At 38.0% G+C, this 24,620-nt stretch overlaps 1 protein-coding gene across 3 annotated transcripts in view; it reads left to right on the forward strand.

The window, feature by feature from the left end:
• The first annotated feature begins 87 nt into the window (after positions 1-87).
• Positions 88-24,620, forward strand: part of Cwc27 (CWC27 spliceosome associated cyclophilin) — a 201,230-nt gene continuing 176,697 nt past the window's right edge. The window contains exons 1-9 of one of the 3 annotated variants that reach the window (XM_085830866.1): positions 88-394; positions 6,017-6,113; positions 9,582-9,694; positions 10,634-10,777; positions 12,493-12,591; positions 13,142-13,245; positions 15,317-15,386; positions 20,312-20,391; positions 21,245-21,278. In XM_085830866.1, the coding sequence (XP_085686992.1) occupies positions 353-394; positions 6,017-6,113; positions 9,582-9,694; positions 10,634-10,777; positions 12,493-12,591; positions 13,142-13,245; positions 15,317-15,386; positions 20,312-20,391; positions 21,245-21,278 (783 nt within the window). In that variant the 5' untranslated portion in view covers positions 88-352. The remainder of the gene's footprint in view (positions 395-6,016; positions 6,114-9,581; positions 9,695-10,633; positions 10,778-12,492; positions 12,592-13,141; positions 13,246-15,316; positions 15,387-20,311; positions 20,392-21,244; positions 21,279-24,620) is intronic. The other 2 variants (XM_029485019.2, XM_021180317.3) reach the window with 2 other exon arrangements.

Raw genomic sequence — 24,620 nt, forward strand, 5'->3', positions numbered from 1 at the left:
CGCAGCCCCGGGATTTACGGATTGACCCTTTAGTTCGTATTATTAAACCTCGCGACAAATTCTCTAAAGTTGCAGAGGTCCTATAGTCTTTTCTAGTTTCCTGAAGGACAGGGAAGTCCCCCCTCCCGGGGTTAGCGGTGCTCCGGTCCGGGAGCAACATGGCGGCGTCCATAAGGGGCTAGTTTGGGGAGTAACTAGTGCTTAGTACGGCTGTCTTGTCCGACTCTGACCGAGTGAAGTTTTCCCCCAAGGACCCAGGTTAAAGAATTGTGTGCTAGCAGGTGGGCCTCGCCGGAGATCCGCCATTCGCTTGCGGCCACACTAAGGAGCGGAGTCCTGAGCACTGAGCAAGATGAGTAACATCTACATCCAGGAGCCGCCCACGAATGGGAAGGTGAGAGCCTCGCCTCCTGGACACCCTGACTGGGGGCGGGCAGAGAGGGGCAGCTATCGGGGATCTTAGAGGTGGAAAGACAAAAGGACTCTTCTCCACACCCTGCTTATGGCCAGTGTTGCATTTATATTCTTTACGGTGACATGTCTCAGCATATTTTTGAAAGAGTTCTTGGGCAACCTCCCTATTCGCTAGTCTTCTGACCCCTTAACTTCCTTGATCCAACTCACGTGAGCGCCTTCTAGTGTCTATTGTTTTTAAGACTTATCTTGAGATTGTTCACTTTTGCTTGTTGTTTAACTTGGAGATCGTGCATTCTCTACAGTCATTGAAGGCCTCCTTGGCATCACGCACTCTACTAGGTGCTAATGATACAAAGGTTGGTACTCTACCTTTATATGTGTGTCTATATTATAGACACACACACACACACATATATATATGTGTATATATATATATATATATATATATATATATATATAGCTATATATATATATATATAGTTAGCTGCTAATTCCCTATCTCAGGATTACAGACGTGCATCAACACACCTGCCTTTGGTTGGGAGGTATTGAAGAAGAGATTATATTGCCATGACAGTGATGGAGGAAAAACAGGAAATGATGGGGAAAACATCTTGGAGGAGTTATCTTTTGAGATAACTGTCAGTTAGAAGCAGGGGAGGAGTGAGGAATATTATTTCGTAGGAATGGGAGTAGATTCCCTGATAGATTTTATGCTGAGCTATATATTTCTAGAGGACAATATTAATTTTAATGATTAAATGCTTGTAGAGATGAAATAGACAGACCATTCCACAATGCAGGACCTTCACGTTTGCTGTTCATTTCTCTAGTATGCTATTTTACCTGTTCAAATGTAACAAAGAGGCCTATCAAATAGCACATCTCAGTGATGCCCTGAGTCTCAGCAATTTCCCAGGATTTAACAGTATCTTACTTTGGTTTCTTTCCTATATAGAAAGCAAACACTATAGAGTTGAAGATGAGCATCTAGAGCAGTGGTTCTCAGCCTGTGTTTTATGACCCCTTGGGTGGAATAACCCATTTACAGGGGTCGAATATCAGATCCCTTGCATATTAGATATTTATATTAGGATTCATCACAGTAGCAAGATTACAGTTATAAAATAGCTGGAAATAGTTTTATGGTTGAGGGTAATTACAACATGAGGAACTATATTACAGGGTTACAGAATTAGGAAGGTTGAGAACCACTGACCTAGAACATTGCTTTACATATAGTAGAGTTCATACACTACGAAAGAATAGCTAGGCAGATGAATTAATACTGTTTCTTTAGCTTCTGAGAGGTATTAAGCATAGGTGAGGGTGGAGTTAAACTGTTATTCCTCATGGGCACATTTCGTTGTTTGACTCTAATGACTTCTTTTTTAAGAACTAAAACAGGGTTTCATATGAGTCCTTGGCTGTGCTGGAAACAGTTGTTTACTGTAGGAAATGGTTTGATATATCCACAGAGTAAAAGCACTTCTGACAACGAGTATTTTAAAAACTTTGTGTGTGTGTGTGTGTATGCGTGTCTATGTCTGTGTGTGTCTGTGTCTTGTTCCATGCTGGTCCCACTGCACACATGTGAAGGTTCAGAGAATAACTTTAGGTGATGGCCCTTATCTTCTCTCAGCTTAATTAAACGCAGTGTCTTTTTGTTGTGTGGTGCTGCCTGTGCCAGCCTTGCTGGCTCATGAGCTTCTGGAGAACCTCTTGTCTCCTTGGCTCACCATAGAGCACTGGGATTAAAGACACATGTTACAGAACTCACATTTAAAAAAGGAATGAGCCGGGCGTGGTGGCCCACGCCTTTAATCCCAGCACTTGGGAGGCAGAGGCAGGCGGATTTCTGAGTTCGAGGCCAGCCTGGTCTACAAAGTGAGTTCCAGGACAGCCAGGGCTACACAGAGAAACCCTGTCTCGAAAAAACCAAAAAAAAAAAAAAAAAAAAAAAAAAAAAAAAAGGAATGAAAGAAAAAAGAAATCACACAGAGTCCAGGTACTTGTCAGTCATTTTTTAATATTATGATCTAAGTTTTAATTATTAGTTACATGGTACCTAGATTAACTAAACCTGCTTTCACAAATGTCATTTTAAAGATAACAGTAATACTGTAGAAACTTGGCCAGGAGTAGTGGTGCTTATCTTAATCACAGCACCTGGCAGGCAGAGACAGGTAGATCTCTGAGTACAGGGCCACCCTGGTCTACAAAGCAAGTTCCAGGGCAGCCAGGATTATACAAAGAAACCCTGTTTTGAAAACAAACAAAGGTAACAACTTGCTAGGTGTGGCCATACACTCCTTTAATACCAGTACTCCGGAGGCAGAGGAAGATGGATCTCTGTGTGTTTAAGGTCAGGCTGGTCTACAAAGAAAGCCCCAGTGAGACCCTGTCTCAAAAAAAAAAAAAAAAAAAAAAAAAAAAAAAAAATCAAAAAAACAAAACAAAACAACCAAAAAACAAGAAACAATGTAAAAAAAAAAAAGAAAAAGAAAAAGAAACGGTAGCATTGAAGCATAGAGAGCATGAGAAATCTGTCAAGTCCAAGTTAGGAAGGTTGTTGGGAATACATGTTTCTACTTATTATTGGTAAAATGAGCTTTGTGTTAAATATTTGTTCTGTCTTGAAATATTTGTCATTAAGATTATAAAGCCATTGTTTATGCTCTACTGAGGTTTTACAACCATTTTAAGCCTAAATATACAGAACTGGAAGACAGACCTCTCTAATTTCAATGAAACATATTTGGTGAAAGAAATCTGATGCAAAGGGGCACTTTTTTTTTTTTTTTTTTTTGGTTTTCTGATTTTTTTCGAGACTTGGTTTCTCTGTATTCCCTGGCTGTCCTGGAACTCACTCTGTAGACCAGGCTGGCCTCAAACTCAGAAATCCGCCTGCCCCTGCTGCCCAAGTACTGGGATTAAAGGCGTGCACCACCACGCCCGGCTAAAGGGGCACATTTTGTATGATTCCATTTATATGAAATGTTCAGATGGCAATGTCCATACAGACAGAAAAGAAATTAGTAGTTGCCAAAGGTGAGGATAGCAGGAATAGAGGGACGAAATGGGTCAAGGCTTTATTATAGGGAAATGAGATGTTTTGGAAATAGTGGCAGTGGCTGCCAAATTCTAAAACCCAGGGAACTATTTAACAGGGTGACATATTGATATGTAGAATATATCTCAATAAGTATTATTTACTTATAGATTATATCTCAATAAATATTGCTATGTTTTTACAAAATTAAAATCAGAACTACTTCTAAATATGATCTTTGTAACTTCACAAAATTCTTTAAAAGGTTGCTAAGAGGAAAAGCCTAAGTCCCCCTAATAATAAAACGTGTTTTATTTCAAGCATAGAAGGAAGGGACAGTGAAGTAGGTCAGCACTTATGGAAAGTCAAGAAATAGTGCTTAGTATCATTTCAGGTTTATTCCAGCTTCAGTTGGTAGTCTCTTTCACCCACAAAAAATAAACAAATAAAAACAATTAAATAAAAAAAAATGTAATAAAGGAAAAGAAATCAAGTCAGGATCTCACTATGTAGTCTTACCTGACTTGCTCCACAGACCATGTAGGCCTTACACAGAGATGTGCCTGCCTCTGCCTCCTGAGGGTTAGCATTAAAGGTGCATACCTCCATACTTAGCTTTTTCATACTTCTTTATAGGTTAATGAAACTGTTAAAAAAAAAAATCCTACCATAATGTAGATATTTTCACTTCTCTCATTTTCATAATTCTTGTAGAGTAGTTGTAAAAGATCTGTGTGTTCCCAAAAAATGTCCCTAAAGATGCAATGCATTCATTAGTGTTGCATAATTTATAATAGCCTTTCTTAGGCTCCTGAAATACAGTAGCAAAAATGTACAAGCTGGTGGGAGACAAGAGGGAGTTACCCTTCTCATCTTGCTGTTGTTGAAAAGCATTCTCACTGGGCAATGATGGCACACCCCTTTAAGCCCAGCATTCAGGAGATAGAGGCAGACTGATCTGTGCTTGTCTACAGAGTGAGTTCTAGGACAACTAGGGCTACACAGAGAAACCCTGTCTCAAAAAAAAAAAAAAACAAAACGAAATGAAAAGCATTCTCATTCAAATTACACCTTCTAGGGCATCCTTAAAAGACAGGGTTTTCCTGAATGATTTTTAAACTTCCCCCATTATCAAAACTAACTTGTGACAAGGCAAAGGAATTTTAGAAAAAAAAAAAAAGTGTGATTTATATAGAGATTCCTCATGAGGATCAATTTGGTTTTAGTTACTCTGCTGTCTTTATTTGAAAGAATATTCTGTGTGGTGGCCACAGATTATTAATACTACTTAACATTTGTACAGTAGGGGTGAGAAAGAAAAATTGATACTGAAGATTCCAACTATACCATGAAGTTCAAACTTAGTGTTTAACATTCTTTTTTGTTATTTGTAGTTATTGAGCCAGTTGATGTATAAGCTATTTAACCCTCTGGGCCCAGTGGAGGTTCTGGTTGTTACCAAGGAGTAACTGCTGCCATGAACCAGTTAAAAGGAGACTATTAAATGATCCTACCTATTATAGAGGTGATGACTTTTCAAACATAACCATTTTAGCAAGTCACAACCAGAATTAGATTAAGAATAGTCCTGTGTGCTAGGACTTTAGCTAAGTTGGTAGAGTACTTGCCTGTCATACACAAAGCACTGTGTTCAGCCCCCAGCATGGCATGAACAAGGCATGGGGACTCATTGCCTGTCATCTGAGCACTTGGGAGATTGAAGCAGGAAGTTCAGGAGCCGGGGTTAGCTTGAGACCAGACTGGATTGTAAGGTTATCAGACTTTAACTGAAAAGCCAGAGACAAAACATCAAGGGGCTGGGGAGATAGCTCAGTTGATAAAGTGCTTGATGTGTAAACCTGAAGACCCGAGTCTGGATTCCCAATGTCCCCATGAAAAGTTGGGCATGGCTGCATGAATGTGAAACCCCAGAGTGAAGGCCATGGAGTGGCAGAGGCAGGGGAACCACTCACCCTGCTCACCAGCCAGTCTAGTTGACTTGGTGAGCTCCAGGTTTAGTAGAAGAACTATGCAAAAAAGCAGGGTGAAGAACTATCAAGGAAGATACCTAGTGTTGACCAGTGGCCTCTGTATGCACCTGTAAACATGTATACAGAGAATAAATGTTTATCCAAATTAGGGATACCATGATTTTCATGTGAAAGTAGAGTTTAAAGATATTATCAACTGAATGATTGTAAAATTGTCTAATAATGTCATAATTCAGTGGGTTCATTAACTTCTTAATTTCATAATTTGCTAACCAATTTTATTAGAAATAATGCAATTAAGTTTGTACTCTTGGTTTTTAAATGAATGGAGTTTGTTTTCTGTGATTAGAAAAGGTAAGTGCTTTTTTGAAAATAATGTATTGAATAGCCTGATGATGATTGGGCTGTAATGAGTATTTGTTCAGTATAATAACAAGCCCAAGTTGAGTTTGTAATATTTCTGAAATTGAAAATGCTACTTGTTAGTGTTGCAAGTTGAATAACCAATCAAGAGAAAAAAAAAAAACCCTAATATGATGTCATGATCTTTCTATAGGTTTTACTGAAAACTACGGCTGGAGATATTGACATAGAGTTGTGGTCAAAAGAAGCCCCTAAAGCATGCAGAAATTTCATTCAGCTTTGTTTGGAAGGTCAGTGTAACCTTCATTGAAATTTTGGAAATAAAATTGCCTTAGTTGGGCATTGTTGGGCATGTGTGTTGGGCATGCTGGGCTGCTCCTGTAATTTCTGCACTTGAGAGGTAGATGTAGAAACAATTTGAGTTTCAGACCATCCTAGGCAACACAGAAAGACTCTCTAGATAAAACCCTGCAGGGATGAGCTTTTTAAAGAATGGAAAGAATAAACTACAATGTTTTTTGCATTGTGTCAGGTGTTATGCAGAGGTAGTAAGTAATCAAATGGACCTGAGCAGTGTGAGTAACAACTTTCCTCCAGATAAACTATAAATTGTTACATTTTTAATGGAGACAACTTATACCTGATGTTGATCTCCTCTGTGAATTGCTGCTCACTCCATCTTTCCTTCTTTAAATGTGGATATTCATTCCCAAAGCATGCCTTTCATTCTGTGTTACCCTTCCCACTCTGTGCTGTCTCTAGCCAAGTGGTTATTATTTTCAGAACTATATTCATTTCCTCCCTTCTTGTACCTAATTGATCTAATGGTGTAATTTTTCTCTCTCCTGGAAACTTCTGTTAACTACCACAAAACCAAATTTCAGTTTCTTCCCTAAATGATCTGGACTTCCATCCCCATGACTGTAGTTGCCTCCTGTCTGTTCTTCTCTGTTATTTCTTTGCCTTCTGTCCATACACATGATATTGGAATCTTTAAGGACCTGGCTTCGAGCTTTCCACTCTTTTTCATTCCACTAGTCATGTGCTTCCAGTCAGCCATTCCCTCTATTTCCTGAACATTCCATTTCCTTTTCCACAATCCCCATATTAGCTAGCTTTCTTCCTCTCTCTCTCTCTTTCTCTCTCTCTCTCTCTCTCTTTCTCTCTCTCTCTCTCTCTCTTTCTCTCTCTCTCTTTCTCTCTCTCTCTCTCTCTCTCAATGTTTCTCACCCTCTTTTTATGGAAGTAAAGCCAATTTTTATCATTTTGTTCAAAGTCTGCTTTCCATAAAGCTTACCACCTGGCATGATTCATTACCACTTTGAGTCATAACATGGTAATTTTTCTTTATAAGAAGCTTTGCAAAATTTTATATTCACTTAGTATTTTTTATTCTTGAATATTTGTTTATGCAGCTTTACATTTCATACAGTTTTCACAGTTTCTTGTTGGCATCTGGAATGTACTACATACGACTTTAAATGTCTCCAGTGGTGGCAAGTCATTGTCTTCCAGTTAGACCTAATTTTTAGAGACAGTGCTCTTCGTAGTGTCAGAAACAAAGCATTCAAGAATCCAGAGTGTCCTGTCATGCTATGGACAAAGTTCTCCAAATAGAAGAAGTTAGATAAATCTATCACGACAGGGGAAAGTGTAAGGAAGTAATGATAAAAGAATCCAGTCCCTCAGATGAGACAAAGAAAACAGGTCTGCAAAGACCATTATTAATAATTGCTGTGGCAGGCAGGAAGGAAATAAAATCAGACAGGTAGTTTAGTTAGAATAACTGTCAACAAAGCTAAGAAACACATGAGACAAAGAAAAGTCTGACTTCTGGTAATAAGTTTAAAGAAGCTCAAATTTTACAGGAAAGTGAAATCATAAAAACACCAGAAAGGATGAATGGTAAATTGTAATCCGTGGACCAGGTGAATAAAGAAACAGAAAGAATCTGGACAGAATACAGCAATGAAATAAGCATGAGGTTCAGTTGGGTGCTGACAAAGCTTACCTGCATCAAAAAGAAAAAAAAATATTCTCCCATTTTTATAAGATAGAAGAAATGAATGGAAATTTTATAGAAGTAGAGATAACCAGAGCAATTTTCGTAATGATTAAACAGGTAAGAATTTAGTGAAATTATTGCTAACTAACTGAAAACCTGAGAAGACCGGTGGAGAGATGGCTTAGCACTTCAGCTCTTAAGTCTGCTTATGACTTAATATTTAAGACTGGCTGCTCTGTCAGAGGTCTGGGGTTCAATTCCCAAGCACTGCATGGCGGTACACAATCAGCAGCAGCTCCACTTCTGGAAGATCCTGTGCTGCCTCTGGCCTTCATGGTCACCAAGCATGAATGTGGTGTGCAGACATACATGCAGACACTTGTAAAAAGATAGGTATTTCTTAGGTGAGTCAAATAATGCAGATAACTCTATTTAATCTTTAGGGAGTATGATTTGAAGAAGTTACAATGTTTCTGAGTCTTACAATGCACCGTTCAGTATAGCAATAGCAGCAACAATGTGTAGTTTTCAGTGGGGAGGGGAGGGGGGGTTATAAGGGATAGCATTTGAAATGTAAATGAAGTAAATACCTAATAAAAAGTTGGAAAAAAGCCGGGCGGTGGTGGTGCACGCCTTTAATCCCAGCACTTGGGAGGCAGAGGCAGGCGGATTTCTGAGTTCGAGGCCAGCCTGGTCTACAAAGTGAGTTCCAGGACAGCCAGGGCTATACAGAGAAACCCTGTCTCGAAAAACCAAAAAAAAAAAAAAAAAAAAAAAAAAAGTTGGAAAAAAAAAAGAAAGATGGTCATATCCTTTGAAAAACCCAAGTATCTGTAATTACAGATTTAATCTTGGACTTAAAATATAAAATTGTTACAAAGGAAGGAAAAGAGAGCAAAAGGCAACAGATTTTCAGTTTTCTTAGGGGATGTCCTATGCTCCTGTCATACTTAACTAGTGTTTTCCTTCTCAATGATTCTGGTCTCAGACAAGGCATTCTAAGGGAGACCATATATCATTGATGCTGCATATTTGTGACTAGAAATTATATTTTTATATATAAATAATTTCTGAAAATCACTTAGATATTTAATTAGAATAAAGTACATTATTTCACTTATTGAACTTAAAGGAGACTGCACAGACAGTGCTAGAACTTCTATCTGCAGGTTTATATTTTTTGTACATTACTAAGTTAATTTTCTATCAGGAGAAATGGAAGAGGCAAAAATGAGCTATCTCCTACCTAGGCTTCTCAGCCCCAGCAGTGCTAGCCTTTGGGATTGGCTATTTTTTGTTGCAGAAACAATCCTTTGGGCTTCAGGATGCTTAGCAGTATTCTTGCCATCTTGTACAAGATGCCAGTAGTATTTCCCAGTTTTGATAGCCAAAAATATTTGAAAATGTTGATAACTGCCCCCAGGGTGCAGAATTGCTACTCTTCTCTTTCCCCCAGTTGAAAGACATTGGTGTGTATTAAACTTCTTATTTTTAATTTAAAAACAATAATTTATAATTGATAATTATGGAGATTAAAGACAAACAACCCCCCCCCCCCAAACCAAACCGCCATTGTCTCTGTAGAAACAGATAGTGTTTGAAAATTGATTGTTTTATAAGAAGTGGAGAGGAAAGGTTTTGGTTTAAAAGCCAATTTAGCATTCTGGAAATTAAATCTTGTGACTCTGTTTGTATATTAACTATGATAACTAACGTGATACTAACTTTTAGAACTTGATATATTATTTTTCAGCCTACTATGACAACACCATTTTTCATAGAGTTGTACCTGGCTTTATAGTCCAAGGTGGAGATCCCACAGGCACTGGGACCGGTGGAGAATCTATCTATGGAGCCCCATTCAAGGTCAGATCAATTTACTTGCAATGCTTCTTCAAAAGTGATCGTGTCCCACAAGAATGTCTCATGTAATATACAGAGTTAATGGAGTTAAAGTTTTTCAGAGATCAGAGCAAATACTACCTACCAAGCAGTCTTTCTGATTTGTTTTATGGGAAGCCTTTGTGCTGAAGGCCTAGAAGGCAAAAGTCAAGGTATTTGTCTATCTGGCTCCTGGTGAGATGTACTGTATTCAGATCTTAAGGCTAATATATTAAAGAAAAACAGTCTCTGATGCTTAAAAGGCACTGATTGTGCTAGATGGGTGTGTCATAGATGATTCCAGTGTTCAGTCTGAGGGGAAGTTCTGAGTAGCTCTCAGAATACAGAAAGCAACTGAGCAACAGTGGACCCCTGCACTGTTACACTCTGCTAAGACAGACTCATGCCGTCTCTGACAAGAATCTATTTAGAATGGTTTAGGACTTTTAAAAACACAGTGAAATCACATTAATACACTTATGGAAGATTCTCTGAATTGAAAAACAAGAAGAAACCCATCACTTTATAACATGTGCAACAATAGCTGGCGGCTTTACAGTGGCTCAAAGATGGGTTTCTTGGGAAAACTGGACTGTTTTAAAGGGTTGGAGGACTCTGAGGTGAGTAGGAAAATGAGACTTAGACTCTGATTCCCTTTGAGCAGCATCCTTCCTCTGTAAGTTGACTTCCAGAAGATAGTTATGGGGCTGAATATATTTAGAACATGCAAGCTGCAGAATTCAGGTTTAAGAGCATTGAACAGATAGTAAATTTGGATTTGATTGTACTTCAAAATCAGTTAAATAAAGCTTCAGTATTTTTGATTAGAAATTGTCTGAGCCTTGCTGGTCGGCTGTGTAGCTGATTGAATATGAAGGGTGGTATGACTTGAGAACAGTCAGTAAATCTCTTTCATTCTTGCAGGATGAATTTCACTCACGGTTGCGTTTTAATAGGAGAGGACTGGTTGCCATGGCAAATGCGGGTCCACATGATAATGGCAGCCAGTTTTTCTTTACTCTGGGCCGAGCAGATGAACTTAACAATAAGCACACCATCTTTGGAAAGGTTGGTGGAAGGGCTTGGTTTTGATTTATGTTATTCTTCAAGCTTCTATGGTACCTTCAGGTAACTTATATAATAGTGGCCTTTAAAATGTTGTACTTGTATGAGGGAGTATGTTGCTACTCTGAAGAACTGTAAGGGATGCCTTAGCTGTGTGTGCTTCAGGTCAGTCATTTGTCATGGTCCCAATATGTCTTTTAAAGTCATAGTAGTGGTATTAGCTACTTATGGACGCTTAGCCAGTGTTGTTTTACACATTTTCTTTCTTTCTTTCTTTCTTTCTTTCTTTCTTTCTTTCTTTCTTTCTTTCTTTCTTTCTTTCTTTCTCTCTCTCTCTCTCTCTTTCTTTCTTTCTTTCCATTTTTGGGGGGGTGGGTTGGGGAGCAGGGCAGGATTTCTCTGTGTAGTTCCTGGCTGTCCTGGAACTTGTTTTGTAGACCAGGCTGGTCTTGAACTCAGAGACCCTCCTGCCGCCACCTCCTGAGTGGTAGGCATGCACCACCATGCCTGGCTGCTTTACAGGAAAACAAAACAAAACAAAACAAAACAGCCCAAAATATTTTGTAGTTTAAAGTTTACCAATGATGAACTTTCTTAAATATAAAGTGGAAGTTGCGTTAGTATTTATCATTTTACCACAAGTATTACAGTGGATAGTGTCCATTTAATCCTGCCCACATTTAACAGCAAACGAGAGAGGTGACCTTCTTACAGAATTTTCAGTGGTTCTCTTCACAGAGGGATCTTGAATGCATCTTCCTCTCATCCTCTTATCATCTCAGTGTCTCTGTATTTAAATCTTAGACCTGGTAGACATGAATAGCTTTTTAGCTCCCTCTGCTGGTTCAGTAAGAATTGTTTCCTTACATCCTATGCAAAAGAGGGTTTTGATGCTAAAAGGAGGGAAGCAATTTAGTAAGGTTGGACAACTGAACCTCTGAAGTCGAGTCATCCCAAACCATAGAGATGTAACCTTGTTGCTTGTTTCTTAAAAGCACACACTAGGAAGTAGACATTGTCCTGTTCTTGGCTGCACTCTTAACCCAGGGTTTTCTGGTAATCATGAACTTTTCCCGCCTCTTTGTTTGTTCTTTTAAAGCCTGATGAGATTTGGCTTCCAATCTTGTACTGTGTTTTACAGTCTCTGTTACATAATCTAGGCGTGTGAGAGACGATGTACATCATACCAGTTATAGGTAGAGATGCTCCCACTGTTGAGACTGTAACTTCTTTGAGTTTCTATCCTCATATTTGTACAAGAAGGAAAGTGTAATTCTCACTTCTAGGGTATTTGTGTAAATTAAATTAGACAATAATCTGCTCAGTATTTATCATATTGTTAATACTTAAGCTGCTTTAAGTCCAAGTTTGTTTGTGATATTTAAATGAACTGTTACTCAGTAAGAAGGTTGACACTGTATGTCTAGTATTAGTATCTGACATTATATACATTGGAAACATCAAAAATGGTTTAATAAGAGATTGAGCCCCCCCCTCCCAAATTGAGTGCAGCTGTGCCTTCCAGCCTTGAATCAAGTGTGCTTCACCATCATTGTTAACTGTACTTATTCTTAGTTAAATGGAAAGTTCTCTTCTAATTATTTTAAAACACCTTTTTCAGAAGTCTACTGTTTATTTAAAATATTTTATAATTCCTTTGTTTATTTAAAAGATGAACACAGATGTTTGCCATCACATTTTATGTCTTTGTGTGGTAGGTTACAGGAGATACAGTGTACAACATGCTGCGCCTGACAGAAGTAGATATTGATGATGAAGAAAGACCCCGCAATCCACATAGAGTCAAGAGTTGTGAGGTAGGAGCATGGCTGTGTGGCGCCATTTAAGAGGCATCCTTAAACCATTAGGTAAAGGCTTTATACTAAACACCATGGCTCATTTCTGTCTATTTGATAAAGCAGTTTCTGATGCAGATTTTTTTAAAATTAAAGGCGTTGAATTCCAATATGAAACTTTAGATGATAATCTAAAGAATGAAAAGCTCAAGTCATATGAATTAGGCTGTGAATTAAAGGAATTATGTGTCTTTGCTCAAAGACTAGGATTCTAGGTAAATTAAGAGTTACCTTTATTGAGGAAGTGACGTAACCCTTAGGAGCATTTGATTCAGAGTCCAAATGTCTGACTTGGGCCCTTACGGCTTTCCTCCTGTAAAATAGGTATCAGGGAGAGTCTCTTTGACTTAAAAGAACATAATGTTTTGGGGCACTCAGCGAGGCAGCTGAAAGTGTGTTTATGTCGGGAAGAAGTAGATGCTGATGTCAGAAAACTTCACTGTCATTTTTCACTTTTTTATAAAATAAAAAATATCCTGGAATAATACCTTCAAAACACTTCTTTTCACAGGTTTTGTTTAATCCTTTTGATGACATCATTCCAAGGGAAATTAAAAAGCCCAAGAATGAGAAGCCAGAAGAAGAAGTCAAGAAATTGAAACCCAAAGGCACAAAGTAATCCCAATAGAGAGATTTACCTTCACTTCACTCGGGACACTAATTTATTTAGTCAGTCGGTTTTTGCAATGGTTGTTCACTAAAGAAGGGAATGTCATTTTGAACCTGAGTGCTGACAGAATTATGAGCATGTTTGTGTTAAAGTGAACAGTTTTTACATTTAATGACATTATATAACTTAAGCTAAAAAATACCATCTTATATGGCCATATAACATGCATTAATAAATAAACACTTAGTATTTACTATAGCTTATAACCCATAGCTGGGTTATTGAGAAATATTTACTCATTTTTAAGTTAGTGTAAAGACTTTGGGAAGGCGAGAACACTGGAAAGGATACTTTTAATGTGTGTGAGAGGAGCGCATACTCTGTTTCATCTACTTTGGTGCTATTTAGTATGATCTTTTTATAAATATTTTTAAACATAACTATCTCCTTCACTATTTTGTTTTTCTTAAAGATACTGTCTTAAAATAGTAATTTATTTTTAATAAAGTTTAGTAGTTTATACCAATATTGTTTACATTAATTTTTTTGTTTTATTAAAAATAATAGAGTTAGATTTCAACTTACCATTTTGCTGAATTGCTGCATCCTATTTCAGTGTTAGATTCAGACAGTTCTATGCATGGGCCCGCCACACCCAGTTCTTAAGTTTATCAGTCTTTCTGAGCTTTGTTTGCCCATGGCAAATATAGAGGCAGTTGTAATGAGCACAATACCTGCTTATCAGGAAGGTGAACTGAGAGGGGTACATATAAGACACAGAAGTATAGATGCTTAGTGTGTACTGGGCTCCAGCAAGGTCAATACATTAATAAATATATATACATATATTTATTAGCTGCATTAATAAATTGACCGATAGGAGCCCGGTACTTCAACAAACAGTACCTGTCTTGTGGCAAAATCACTTTCTGTGTCAGTATGATAATCTTTGATTCCATGATTGATTTCTTATTCTGATTCATTGATGCTAAAAGGTCATTGTCACCGTGTTAGGATACAGTGTTTCAATGTTACCGTCTAGCCTGATGACAAGTCTGAGTTCCTTATGTATTTCCTATTGTTTTCATTCAGAGCAGCGTGTTAGGGATGTTATATGGTCATTGCTTGCATGTAGATTTTTAAAAAATTACTCAGTTGTTGCCAAATGTTTTACTTTTTCTAAAACTCAAGAGAGTATTTTAATAACTTAGAGTTTCTCTTACCTGAGTTTCTGTTGTTGTTTAGTTTGAAAGATCTAGGACATTTTCTACCCATCAACTTTTTGTGTTTCTTAGCTTTAAAATATTAAAATGTATTTCTCAGATATTAAAGTAAGTTAATCATCTGTAGTGCTCTCTCTCTCTCCATATACATATATATATTTTTTTCTTTTTAAAGAATTATTTATTTACGTATGAGTACACTGTAGCTGTCTTCAGACACACCAGAAGAGGGCATCAGATCCCATTACAGATGGTTGTGGGGCATTATGTGGTTGCTGGGAGCTGAATTCAGGACCTCTGTAAGAGCAGTCAGTGTTCTTAACTGCTGAGCCATCTGGGGTCTATATTTATTAATGTTTATTTTCTTTTTTCTTTCTTTTTTTTTCAAGATTTATTTATTTTATTTATATGAGTACATTGGAGCTGTCTTTAGACACACCAGAAGAGATCCTATTATAGATGGTTGTGAGCCACCAGGTAGTTGCTGGGCATTGAACTCAGGACCTTTGGAAGAGCAGTCAGTGCTCTTAACTGCTGGGCATCTCTATAATCCCTAATGTTTATTTTCCTCCCAGCGTTGATGACTATCAAAAGCTTATTTCTGTCATGTGTCAGCGAGTTCATTATGCTAATACCCGGAGTAAATCTGTGGTCATTAGTTGGGGGTACTAGGTGAAGTGTTAGCAGTCTGAGGCCAAGCCCTTTGCTCCAAGATCCTGGAACCCTCCTACTGAAGACTAATACTGTGTAAATAGAGTGTATTTCTTCTTAGAAACTTGTGCTATTGCTTAAAAGTGAGGTATTTATGATTTTTGTCTAACTTTTCTCTTGAATTTTCTTTCTTTTTCGATAGAAATTTTAGTTTGCTTTCTTTTGGAGAAGAAGCTGAGGAGGAGGAGGAGGAGGTGAACCGAGTCAGCCAGGTAGCCTCTCCTTTGCCCTTCGCATGTCTGTCTCCTGCTCTCCTGGAGCAGCACGTGTGCCTTCTCACCGGCGTGGCATGGCGACTGTGCATCTGAACGCTCGCAGGGACGTTTGTGCAGATTCTGGGTTGATTGCCCCTCAAAGAAGCATAGCTTGCATTTACTTATTTCTAATCTTGTACATTTCTGTCAGTTGAAACCAGTCTTAAAGTATTTTGAATGGGATTCAAATTTATAAATAGAATTTAGTTACTGTTTGTCTTTTATTTTGCTATATAATAGTGTTTATCATTATTATAATAACAGTTAATGACTCAGTTACTTAATATTCATTTTAAATGTTATTTCCATATATTGTGTTTGCTTTATTAATTCTCAATTCCTAATACAGCCCTTAGAGATAGATATTGTTACCCTTCTTTATATAAATACTTGGATTTATTCATAAGGAAAACAAGGTACACAGTAATGCCTGTGGATTAGAATTATAATTGTCCAAATTCACATACCTAGCAAGAAGTTACAGCTGGAACTAACCATGTGTCTAACTGTAGATTCTTGTATATTACCCCGTGACCATTTATTTTACCAACCCCTTCCAGAGACGCATGAGTCTCAGCATAAGCCATCTAGAGACTTTACAGGAACAAATTGTGATGTTTGTATTCAAAGAAAATACCTGTAGAGTCTTTTGGTTCCAAATGTGTGAGCTGCATTTTTTCCTGGAAGTGAGTGAGCACTGAGACTATCACTATCACTATCACTATCGTATCACTGTCACTATCACTATCACTATCACTATCAATCACTATCACTATCACTATCGTATCACTATCAATCACTATCACTATCACTATCGTATCACTATCACTATCAATCACTATCACTATCCTCTTGGCATTCCTAGCAGAGAACTAGCATCATCACCCACTGGGCTCTGTGTGAATCACTGTTAGCAGTTTTCCTGGTCCACCTCTAGATGCTAGAGATATATTTGTTTAACATCCCAAATGCCATCCGTTCTAGATGTCTTTTACAGTGTTTGTAGATCTGTTCTGAGTGTAATCTAATGTCTGTTGCTCATGCTATCCTGCAATTCTTTTACAAACAGCTTTTTCTTTTGCTTTATTACAAAGGAAAGGATGTGACTACTCTCGCTGTATAGCACTCCAGCATTGGACTTTATATTCTTTGCTTTAATAGCTGAATAAAGTTCTGGGCTGTGAACTCATTGGGAGTAGATTCTGTTCCCTTCTGAATTGACTTTAGAGTAGCAGGAGCTTAGACTCAGTGTCACTGAGCCCTCTTCCCACTGACACTGTGATCTTCAGTGATGGCTTTCATGCTCAGGTTTTCTTTGTGTAACGTAAAAGTAGTATGTACCTGCTAAGGTTGTGAATAGAGATACTTTAATACATTATACAGTCCTGAAAGATGCCATTAAAGGTTCTATCTTAAAATAGAGCAGTATATTACCTGTTACAATTAGTATTTTATTCTTGAGCTTAAGATCTGAATGGTTTGTATTGTGATCACAGGTATTAGATAGAGGCTGCCACCCTCTTGTGCAAGCAGCATGGAGAGCTGCCGAGAAACCTTGCCAGTGTCCTTCCTAAGGCGCGGCCTGAGCGAGCTTGGGGAACACGTGCTGCCCCCCCTGGAAACTTGCGGCTCTCTCAGCCCACTGATGTGTTCTGTCTACTGTATAATAAGACAAGCGAGCGGTTAAGTTTGAGAAAACAAAACCACAAAAACAGTTTGAGATTTACTGCCTTAGAGGACAAAAGCTGCTCAGAAATCAGGAGAAAAGCCACATTTAATTTTATTTGTGTTTACTTTGTTTATGTACAGTTATTTTCAGACCATAATCTTGACTCAAATTCATTTTCCTTCTTTTTGGTAAAATGATATCTTGATAAGAAAAAAGAATAGGATGAATATTAGAAGTGGTTTTAAAATTTACTCTTATTTCTAAGTGTTGAAATAATTAGAGCCAAAGCCAAGTGAGTCCTTCTTTAGTGACAGAACAATTTGAAGTTTCAGTGCTTGCATGAAATTAAATATGTCTAAAAGGCTTAAAAATAATTGTTTCATTATTCACTTGCTTATCAGGTTTCTGTTTTCAATGACTCCTCAGTGGTAATCATTATTCCAGGACTAGATTGCAAGTTAATAATTGTTAAGGTCTGAACTGAGGCTTTACTGTATGTGGGAGAAGAAATCCGAGTCCCCTCTGGTTTGTGGATTATCAGTGTGAGGTTACACATACTCTTTGACCTCACTCCTGTATGCCTGACAAGGTGTCTCTCCCACGTGGATTAGCTTCTCTTCATTGTTTCAGTATCTATGCTCTGCCTGATGAAAACCTCTTTGAAATCATAGAATTTTATAGCTCTAAGGGATCTAGTCCAACTTCCTTTCTTTATGGCTGCGGAAACTGAGACCCAGGTTAAGTGACTTGCCAGACTGACCTGTTTCCTTTCAGATTGGATTGCATGATAGAACGGTGCTGTAATAACCATATCTCAGGCTCAGAAAAGCCCTCTGTTGACGTTCTCATGATATTCTTACGGCGCAGGAAGAAATGCAATCTGGAAGATAACACTGTCAGGTGGATTCAGAGCTAATTGAATACTTTTGCCCAAAAGGTGCTTTCTTGTCAATCTGTGGCTGATTTTTTTTTTTAATTTATTTAACTCTAAGTTGAAACATAATAGGGATACTTGAAATTCTGTACATTAGTCCAATAAGTCCAAAATATGTAGGACAAGACAAAATAGTTTGTATATCTTAAACTGCACTCTGGACACCTAGGCATGATCTTCATGTTGCTTCTTGGTCTGGGAATTCTTACACACATTTGCTCTTAAGGCCTTCACGTGCTTGGATGAAGTCCATTCACGTTATGGAAGATCATCACAAAGACTACTGACCTAAGTTAACCATCTACAAACAATACACCATCTAGACCAGTGTTGCCTATAATGCTGGGCAACACGGCCTGGAGAGGTCACCACATGAATGAACTGTCATTCAGTTAGAGGCTGTGGACCAGTGTTATCCCTGTCAGCATGCCCCTTAGCTCTTTCTGCCTTCTTCCTTCCCTCCTGTACTCTGTCTCGTTTCTTTTATTTTGCTGCGTCTGTATTTTTTAGTGTGACGTTCTAGGTCCATGCCAGTTAGTGTTCATTTCTAAATATGCTCTTGGTTGTTTTGACTTCCTTGCAAAGTTTCTTATGTAGAACTCACTAAGTGTATTTAGTCTTGTTTTCAGCATCTAAACCCTTTAGCCAAATAATGATCTTAAAGTAGGTCATTTGGGAAGAATTTGCATTAAAGAGAGTCATACTTCCATCCCAGTGTCTCAGACTCTACTCATTTTCCATTTTTCCCAGTTACTTTCTCAGCCTCAGTAGTTTACTTATAGTGGAAGGGGTATGTTCAGAATCTGCTGTGTTGATCTTCTATCTCCATGCCAACTCCATTTGAAAAGTTAAGGAAAACCTAGAGTAGGAATGGTCATTCAGCTTAATTTATATCTCCTTCCTGTTTTCAAGTCTTACGTTAAATCACTGTGGAACAAATTTATTCTTTTTTCTTTTAGCTATCTAAAATGAGTTTTCATTTGAGAGCTCAATAGGAACTTCTTTTCTTTTTTCTTTTTCCTTTTTTTTTTCTTTGTCCTTTTTTAAATTTTAACTTTTAGACACAGGGTCTTGCTAAATAGCCCTGGCTAGCCTCAAATATGCAATTTTTCTGTTTTAAGTTTTGAAGGTTAGGATTACAGCATGCAACACTGCACCTGGGAAGAACTTTTTTTACTTAAATTGGCATATAAAATTATATATATATATATATATATATATATATATATTATATATTGTGTAGAACATGTGTATATACAGTAGGATATCTGAGTTAAGCTTGTTAGCGTACACCCATTTCACATACCACATACATGCTGTTGTAAGAACGTTTAAAATCTTTCTGTAGGGCTGGAGAGATGGCTAAGTGGTTAAGAGCACTTGCCCAGAAGCACCAACTTTGGCTCCCAGCAGCCACATGGCAATTCACTGTCGTCTGTAACTACGTCCAGGTGATCTGACCTCGAGGGATCCAGGCATGAATGTGATAAACATACATACAAACAGGCAAAACATTCATACATATCAAATAGATAATTAAAAACATAAATAAAAGTAAAATCTGTGATTTTCAGGAGTATAAGAACTCACTTAATATCTTAACATTACTAATAAATGATATACACTGCAATGAACCTTAATCACAATCTTGTTCCTGCTATTTGTCGGTGTAATTTTCCTTGTCTGTCTTGTCAATTAAGAGGCTGACAGAGAGGGATAGAGGCCAACCCTGGATGTGGTGTATTACTGTATGTTAAAGGATAGGAGTGAGTATTTATCTCAATTCTTGTTTTTATCTGTGGGTCGTACAAGTTAGTCAGTTGTATGTGAATCATAGACACTCAGATCTGACAAGCCACAGACTTACTTTTAACAATGTCACTTTTTCTTGGGAAAAATGATCCTAAAAAAGTATTTTTGAGCCATGAGTGGTGTTGCATGGCTAAAATCCCAGCACGAGAGATGCTGACATAGAAAGATCATGAGTTCTAGGTTAGTCTGGGCTGCATAGAGAACTCTAGGCCATCTTAGGCTAGAACTAGATGGAGATACTGTGTCATATAAACCAAACAAATAAATAAAGATTAATAAAGTAAATAAGTAAGAAGCCTATTTTCTGTTAATAGAAGGATTTCTGTTTCCAAAGCTTTGATTATATTCAGAAACTCGTCCTTTACTAATCCTACTATGTCCTTGCTAAATGTCATGGAAATGTGTTAGCTTACCTTTTGGAAGACCTTTCATTCCCTACTCACAGCTGTATTGTTTGTTCCTTCCCAGAGCATGAAGGGGAGAAGTAAGAGCAGCCATGACCTGCTCAAGGACGACCCGCATCTAAGCTCTGTCCCAGCAGTGGAAAGGTTAGTGCAGTGCTGCTATGGCCCTGAGCTCCTGTCTTTAGGCTTCTTCTCATTTGCTTGGTTTGTTAACAATCAGAGCTCATAAACTAATTTTCTTAAGCCCAGCCAAAGCAATAAAGCATTTTGATAAGTGACTAGTTGTAGGCTAGTCTGATTACCAGAAACTGTTTGTTGTAATAATTTCATGTTTAATTCCATAGTGCCTTGCTAACTGTCTTTCTCGTTGTTTTGTTTGGTATCATGACTGACCATGTGAGTGCAAGGTTACTGGGAGAAGTTGCCACATTTCTGGGCACATCTGCTGTACAAATTCTCACAATGTTCAGACTTGACAGAAATCTGTCTTAATTGTCTTTGTTGTCTCTGAGAGGTAGGAGGTGAATCAGTGTTAAGTGTATTAATTACAATGAAATATTGGCCTGTCTCACACAGAGATAAAATACTGTTGTACTGAGGCCAATTCATCTCTAAAAAATCGGATTTCAAATTACTGTTGTTCTCTTAGTATCCTTTAACATGTAGGACTTGGTCTCTTTAACCAGCATCTTTTAAGCTATAGGAAAATTGCTTTCTGTAGATTGAACAGCCTTGGTAGTAGATGTTTGAATTAAAAAAAGAAAAAAAATCCAAGGAACTCTTGTATCTGCTAATAGAGTAGCATGTTTCTCCCTCTGTTTATAAAAGGTGGCTTCATTTGAGCATGTTCCTGTCTGTTGTACAGTGCCATTCTGAGAATGCTGTGGTGAAAAAAAGAACAGTAATTCCAGAAAACTAGCCTACACTTTAGATAATTAAAGCCTTTTATTAGTTTCACTTTGAAGCTAAAATGTATTTGTTTTACTTATTTTTGTAGTGAAAAAGATGATGCAACAGGAGATTTAGAAGATGTGAGTATTCATTTTAGTATTACTACAGATACAACGATTTACAAATAGGTCAAAGTTCTACAAACAAATTACTTTTTTAAACAAAACATAGAAGTATAATTGCAATTTTAAAAATGAAAATCATTTTTTACTATTAGAATATTTACTTCCAAATGGATTTATAAATTTCCCTACAGAATTGCAATCTTATATGTGAATATCTGCTCTGCTTTTTCTCTGTCACATAATGTTATGGGACTATCTTAAGCTCAAATGCTGTAACTTCATTATGTTAGAAGTTTAAATGTGATGTGTGAGCATCCTGCATGCTCTATGTGAAGTACATAGAGGATTAGTTATAGCAGTACATTCCTGTTTCAGACATATTCCAGAAGATTCTCTTTTAAGGTTTTACCTTTATTACTGGCTAGCAATGTTAAGAACAGAAAGAAAGGCCAGTGAGATAGCTCAGTAGTAAAGGTGATTGCTCTGGAGCCTAAGAATAGGAGCTCAATTTCCCCACCCTCAGAGGAAAAGGAGACAACTGACTCCTCTACATTCAAGCTGAGGCAAGTATGCATTCACACACACACACACACACACACACACACACACACACACACACACACACACATATGTGTGTGTGTGTGTGTGTAGGCATAATATTTTTGTACACTGTGTAAAGCTTACCCTGGTGTTATTTAAATGGTGATTTTTCTGCCCTCATATCTTATTTCAATGCTTATATCAAGAATCTCCTGTCTCAAGTTTGTGAAAACAGTTCTTACCATTTATTATGTGAATAAATGCTGATCACCCAGTAGTTGGGCAGAATAAAGAAAGAGGTGGGATATCCACTCGCTATCTACTAGGGAGAGGAAGGGGAGAGGGAGCTTCAAATGCAGCTGAAGGACAGAGGGACGGAGCCGTGCAGAAGGAGTCCTAAGAGTTAAATCAGTAATCACATGCAAGTATCATGGGCTGGGGCTAGAAGGGAGCCAAATTAGCATAGAAGTTTAAAGTACATCATTTAACTACTCAGTTATTGAGATGCAGTTTTAAATACATTTGGTTTCCCTGTGAAGTTATTGGGGAATTAACATATGGTATAATTCACTGTTTATATTAAGAATAATTCATTTATCAATATATAGTAGAACATTTAAAAAAGCACAAGGAAAATTTTCTGTGTTATATGAATGTTAATTTTTTCAAATTTTATAAATACTATGTTAGGATAAAGCCTATTAATGAAGGCATTGCACAGTTCAAAAGAAAGTATGTAATTTAGTATGTACAGAGATTTCCTATTTCGGTATCAAAGAACAGGTTCTCTGATTAGCTATAGTAGAGAGAGTGAATATTTGATTTTGTGAGAAAAACATTCCTGAAAGAGAGGAAACTGTTGTATTTTATAGAAGACCAGACATTAACTCGGGGAGAGTACCGCATACTCTAAAGCTGAGCACAGACTAGACATTAACTCGGGGAGAGTACCGCATACTCTAAAGCTGAGCACAGACTAGACATTAACTCGGGGAGAGTACCGCATACTCTAAAGCTGAGCACAGACTAGACATTAACTCGGGGAGAGTACCGCATACTCTAAAGCTGAGCACAGACTAGACATTAACTCGGGGAGAGTACCGCATACTCTAAAGCTGAGCACAGACTAGACATTAACTCGGGGAGAGTACCGCATACTCTAAAGCTGAGCACAGACTAGACATTAACTCGGGGAGAGTACCGCATACTCTAAAGCTGAGCACAGATTAGGTCTTGTTCAGGAAATGCAAGCTGAGCTTTAACGTCTAGAGAAACTTGCTGTGAGAGCAGTGAGCAGAGGACATAAAGGAGCTGCCAGTGCCAGTTTGTCCTGGTGGGACAGGTGATGAGGACAGTGACAGGGAGAGTGAGATGGGAAGTGAAGAGTGGAGGGGTTGGCAGGCTTACACAGTGCCATAGCCACGGTCAGGAGTTGGTCTCACCTTAAATATAATGAGTAGCAGTTGGAGGGTATCTATCGGTTAGAGAGAAAGGTGCTGTGGTCAATTTTGCATTTTAGAAATAGCATCATTGGCAACATTACAGATGACCCATGAGAGGAAGCAGGGTAAAGGGAGCTATGGGGAAGTTGCTGAAGGAGGAATGCTTTGAGGAGGGAGATGAGGAAGGAGTCTGAGATAACCATAGTTTCTGGCTTAGTGGCCTTGTTAGCAAGGTACAAGAGAGAACAGGCTTGAGAGTGCGTGGTAGATGAAAATGAATTAACAATTTGTATATTTTGAGATGAGTTATCTTGAAGCATCTGGTTACAATAGTATGGGCTGGGATATGGCTTTGCTTTTCAGTCTTTGGGTAGAGTAAGGTCATTTAAGGCTCTAACCACCTTTAGATGCCAAAGCTTAGGAATGATTTAGTCTATGGATCCTTTCCCCAGAAAGTGTCCTACACTCACAAACAGAATCTTATGACTTTGCAAAGGATTTGTTTTATATCTGCTGAGGCCCAAACATGACAGGTCTGTGCTTAAGAATAACTTGAGTATCTTGCCAAAGGTGTGAAGTTTTTATCCATAGAGATTATTGGTTCATGAAGTCTGCAACAACACTTGTACTTATAAGTAATCAAGTAATAATCTGATTGATTCTGTGCTGACACTTTCTACATAGGAAATCAATGTATAAATGTATATTCATATGTGGGTTTCTTTGTTGTTTTTGGTTTTTGTTGTTTTTGTTTGTTTGAGATAGGATCTCAACTGTCTAGTTCTGGCTGGCCTGAACTAGACTTGCTCTGTGACCAGGTTGGCTTCCAACTCTGGAAGAAAGGATTGCCTCTACCTCTGCTTCCCAACTGCTAGGGTTAAAGGCAGGTGCCATTATGCCTGGGTAGATTTGATGGTTTGTTTGTTTTTAAAGATCTATTTATTATTATACATAAGTACACTATAGCTGTCTAAAGACACCACCCAGAAGAGGACATCAGATTTTATTATAGGTGGTTGTGAGCCACCATGTGGTTGCTGGGATTTGAACTCAGGACCTTCTGAACAGCAGTCAGTGCTCTTACTCACTGAGCCATCTTGCCAGCCCCCGGATTTTATGTTTTTAACAAATAACTATCCAGGAAGTCTGAGAACCAGCCTTTGAAAATCACTGTTGTGGGGTTCCTAATCCTCAAGTCAGGACTGTCTCCCTGTGGCTCCACAGCCCAAAGAACCACAGGAGGTAAAGCACACCTTTGCTGTAGTTCTTCTTTCTCCCCCTCTCTCCTCCAGCATCGCTGGGAGATATTTTAAAACTAAAGAGAAATAGTAGGCCAGCTGGCCAGAGCTTTCGCTGTCATGGTGTATTTTCCTTA

The sequence above is a fragment of the Mus caroli genome, unplaced genomic scaffold (assembly GCF_978045245.1).
Source record: "Mus caroli unplaced genomic scaffold, Mus_caroli_1 scaffold_15, whole genome shotgun sequence".
Classification (NCBI taxonomy): domain Eukaryota; kingdom Metazoa; phylum Chordata; class Mammalia; order Rodentia; family Muridae; genus Mus; species Mus caroli.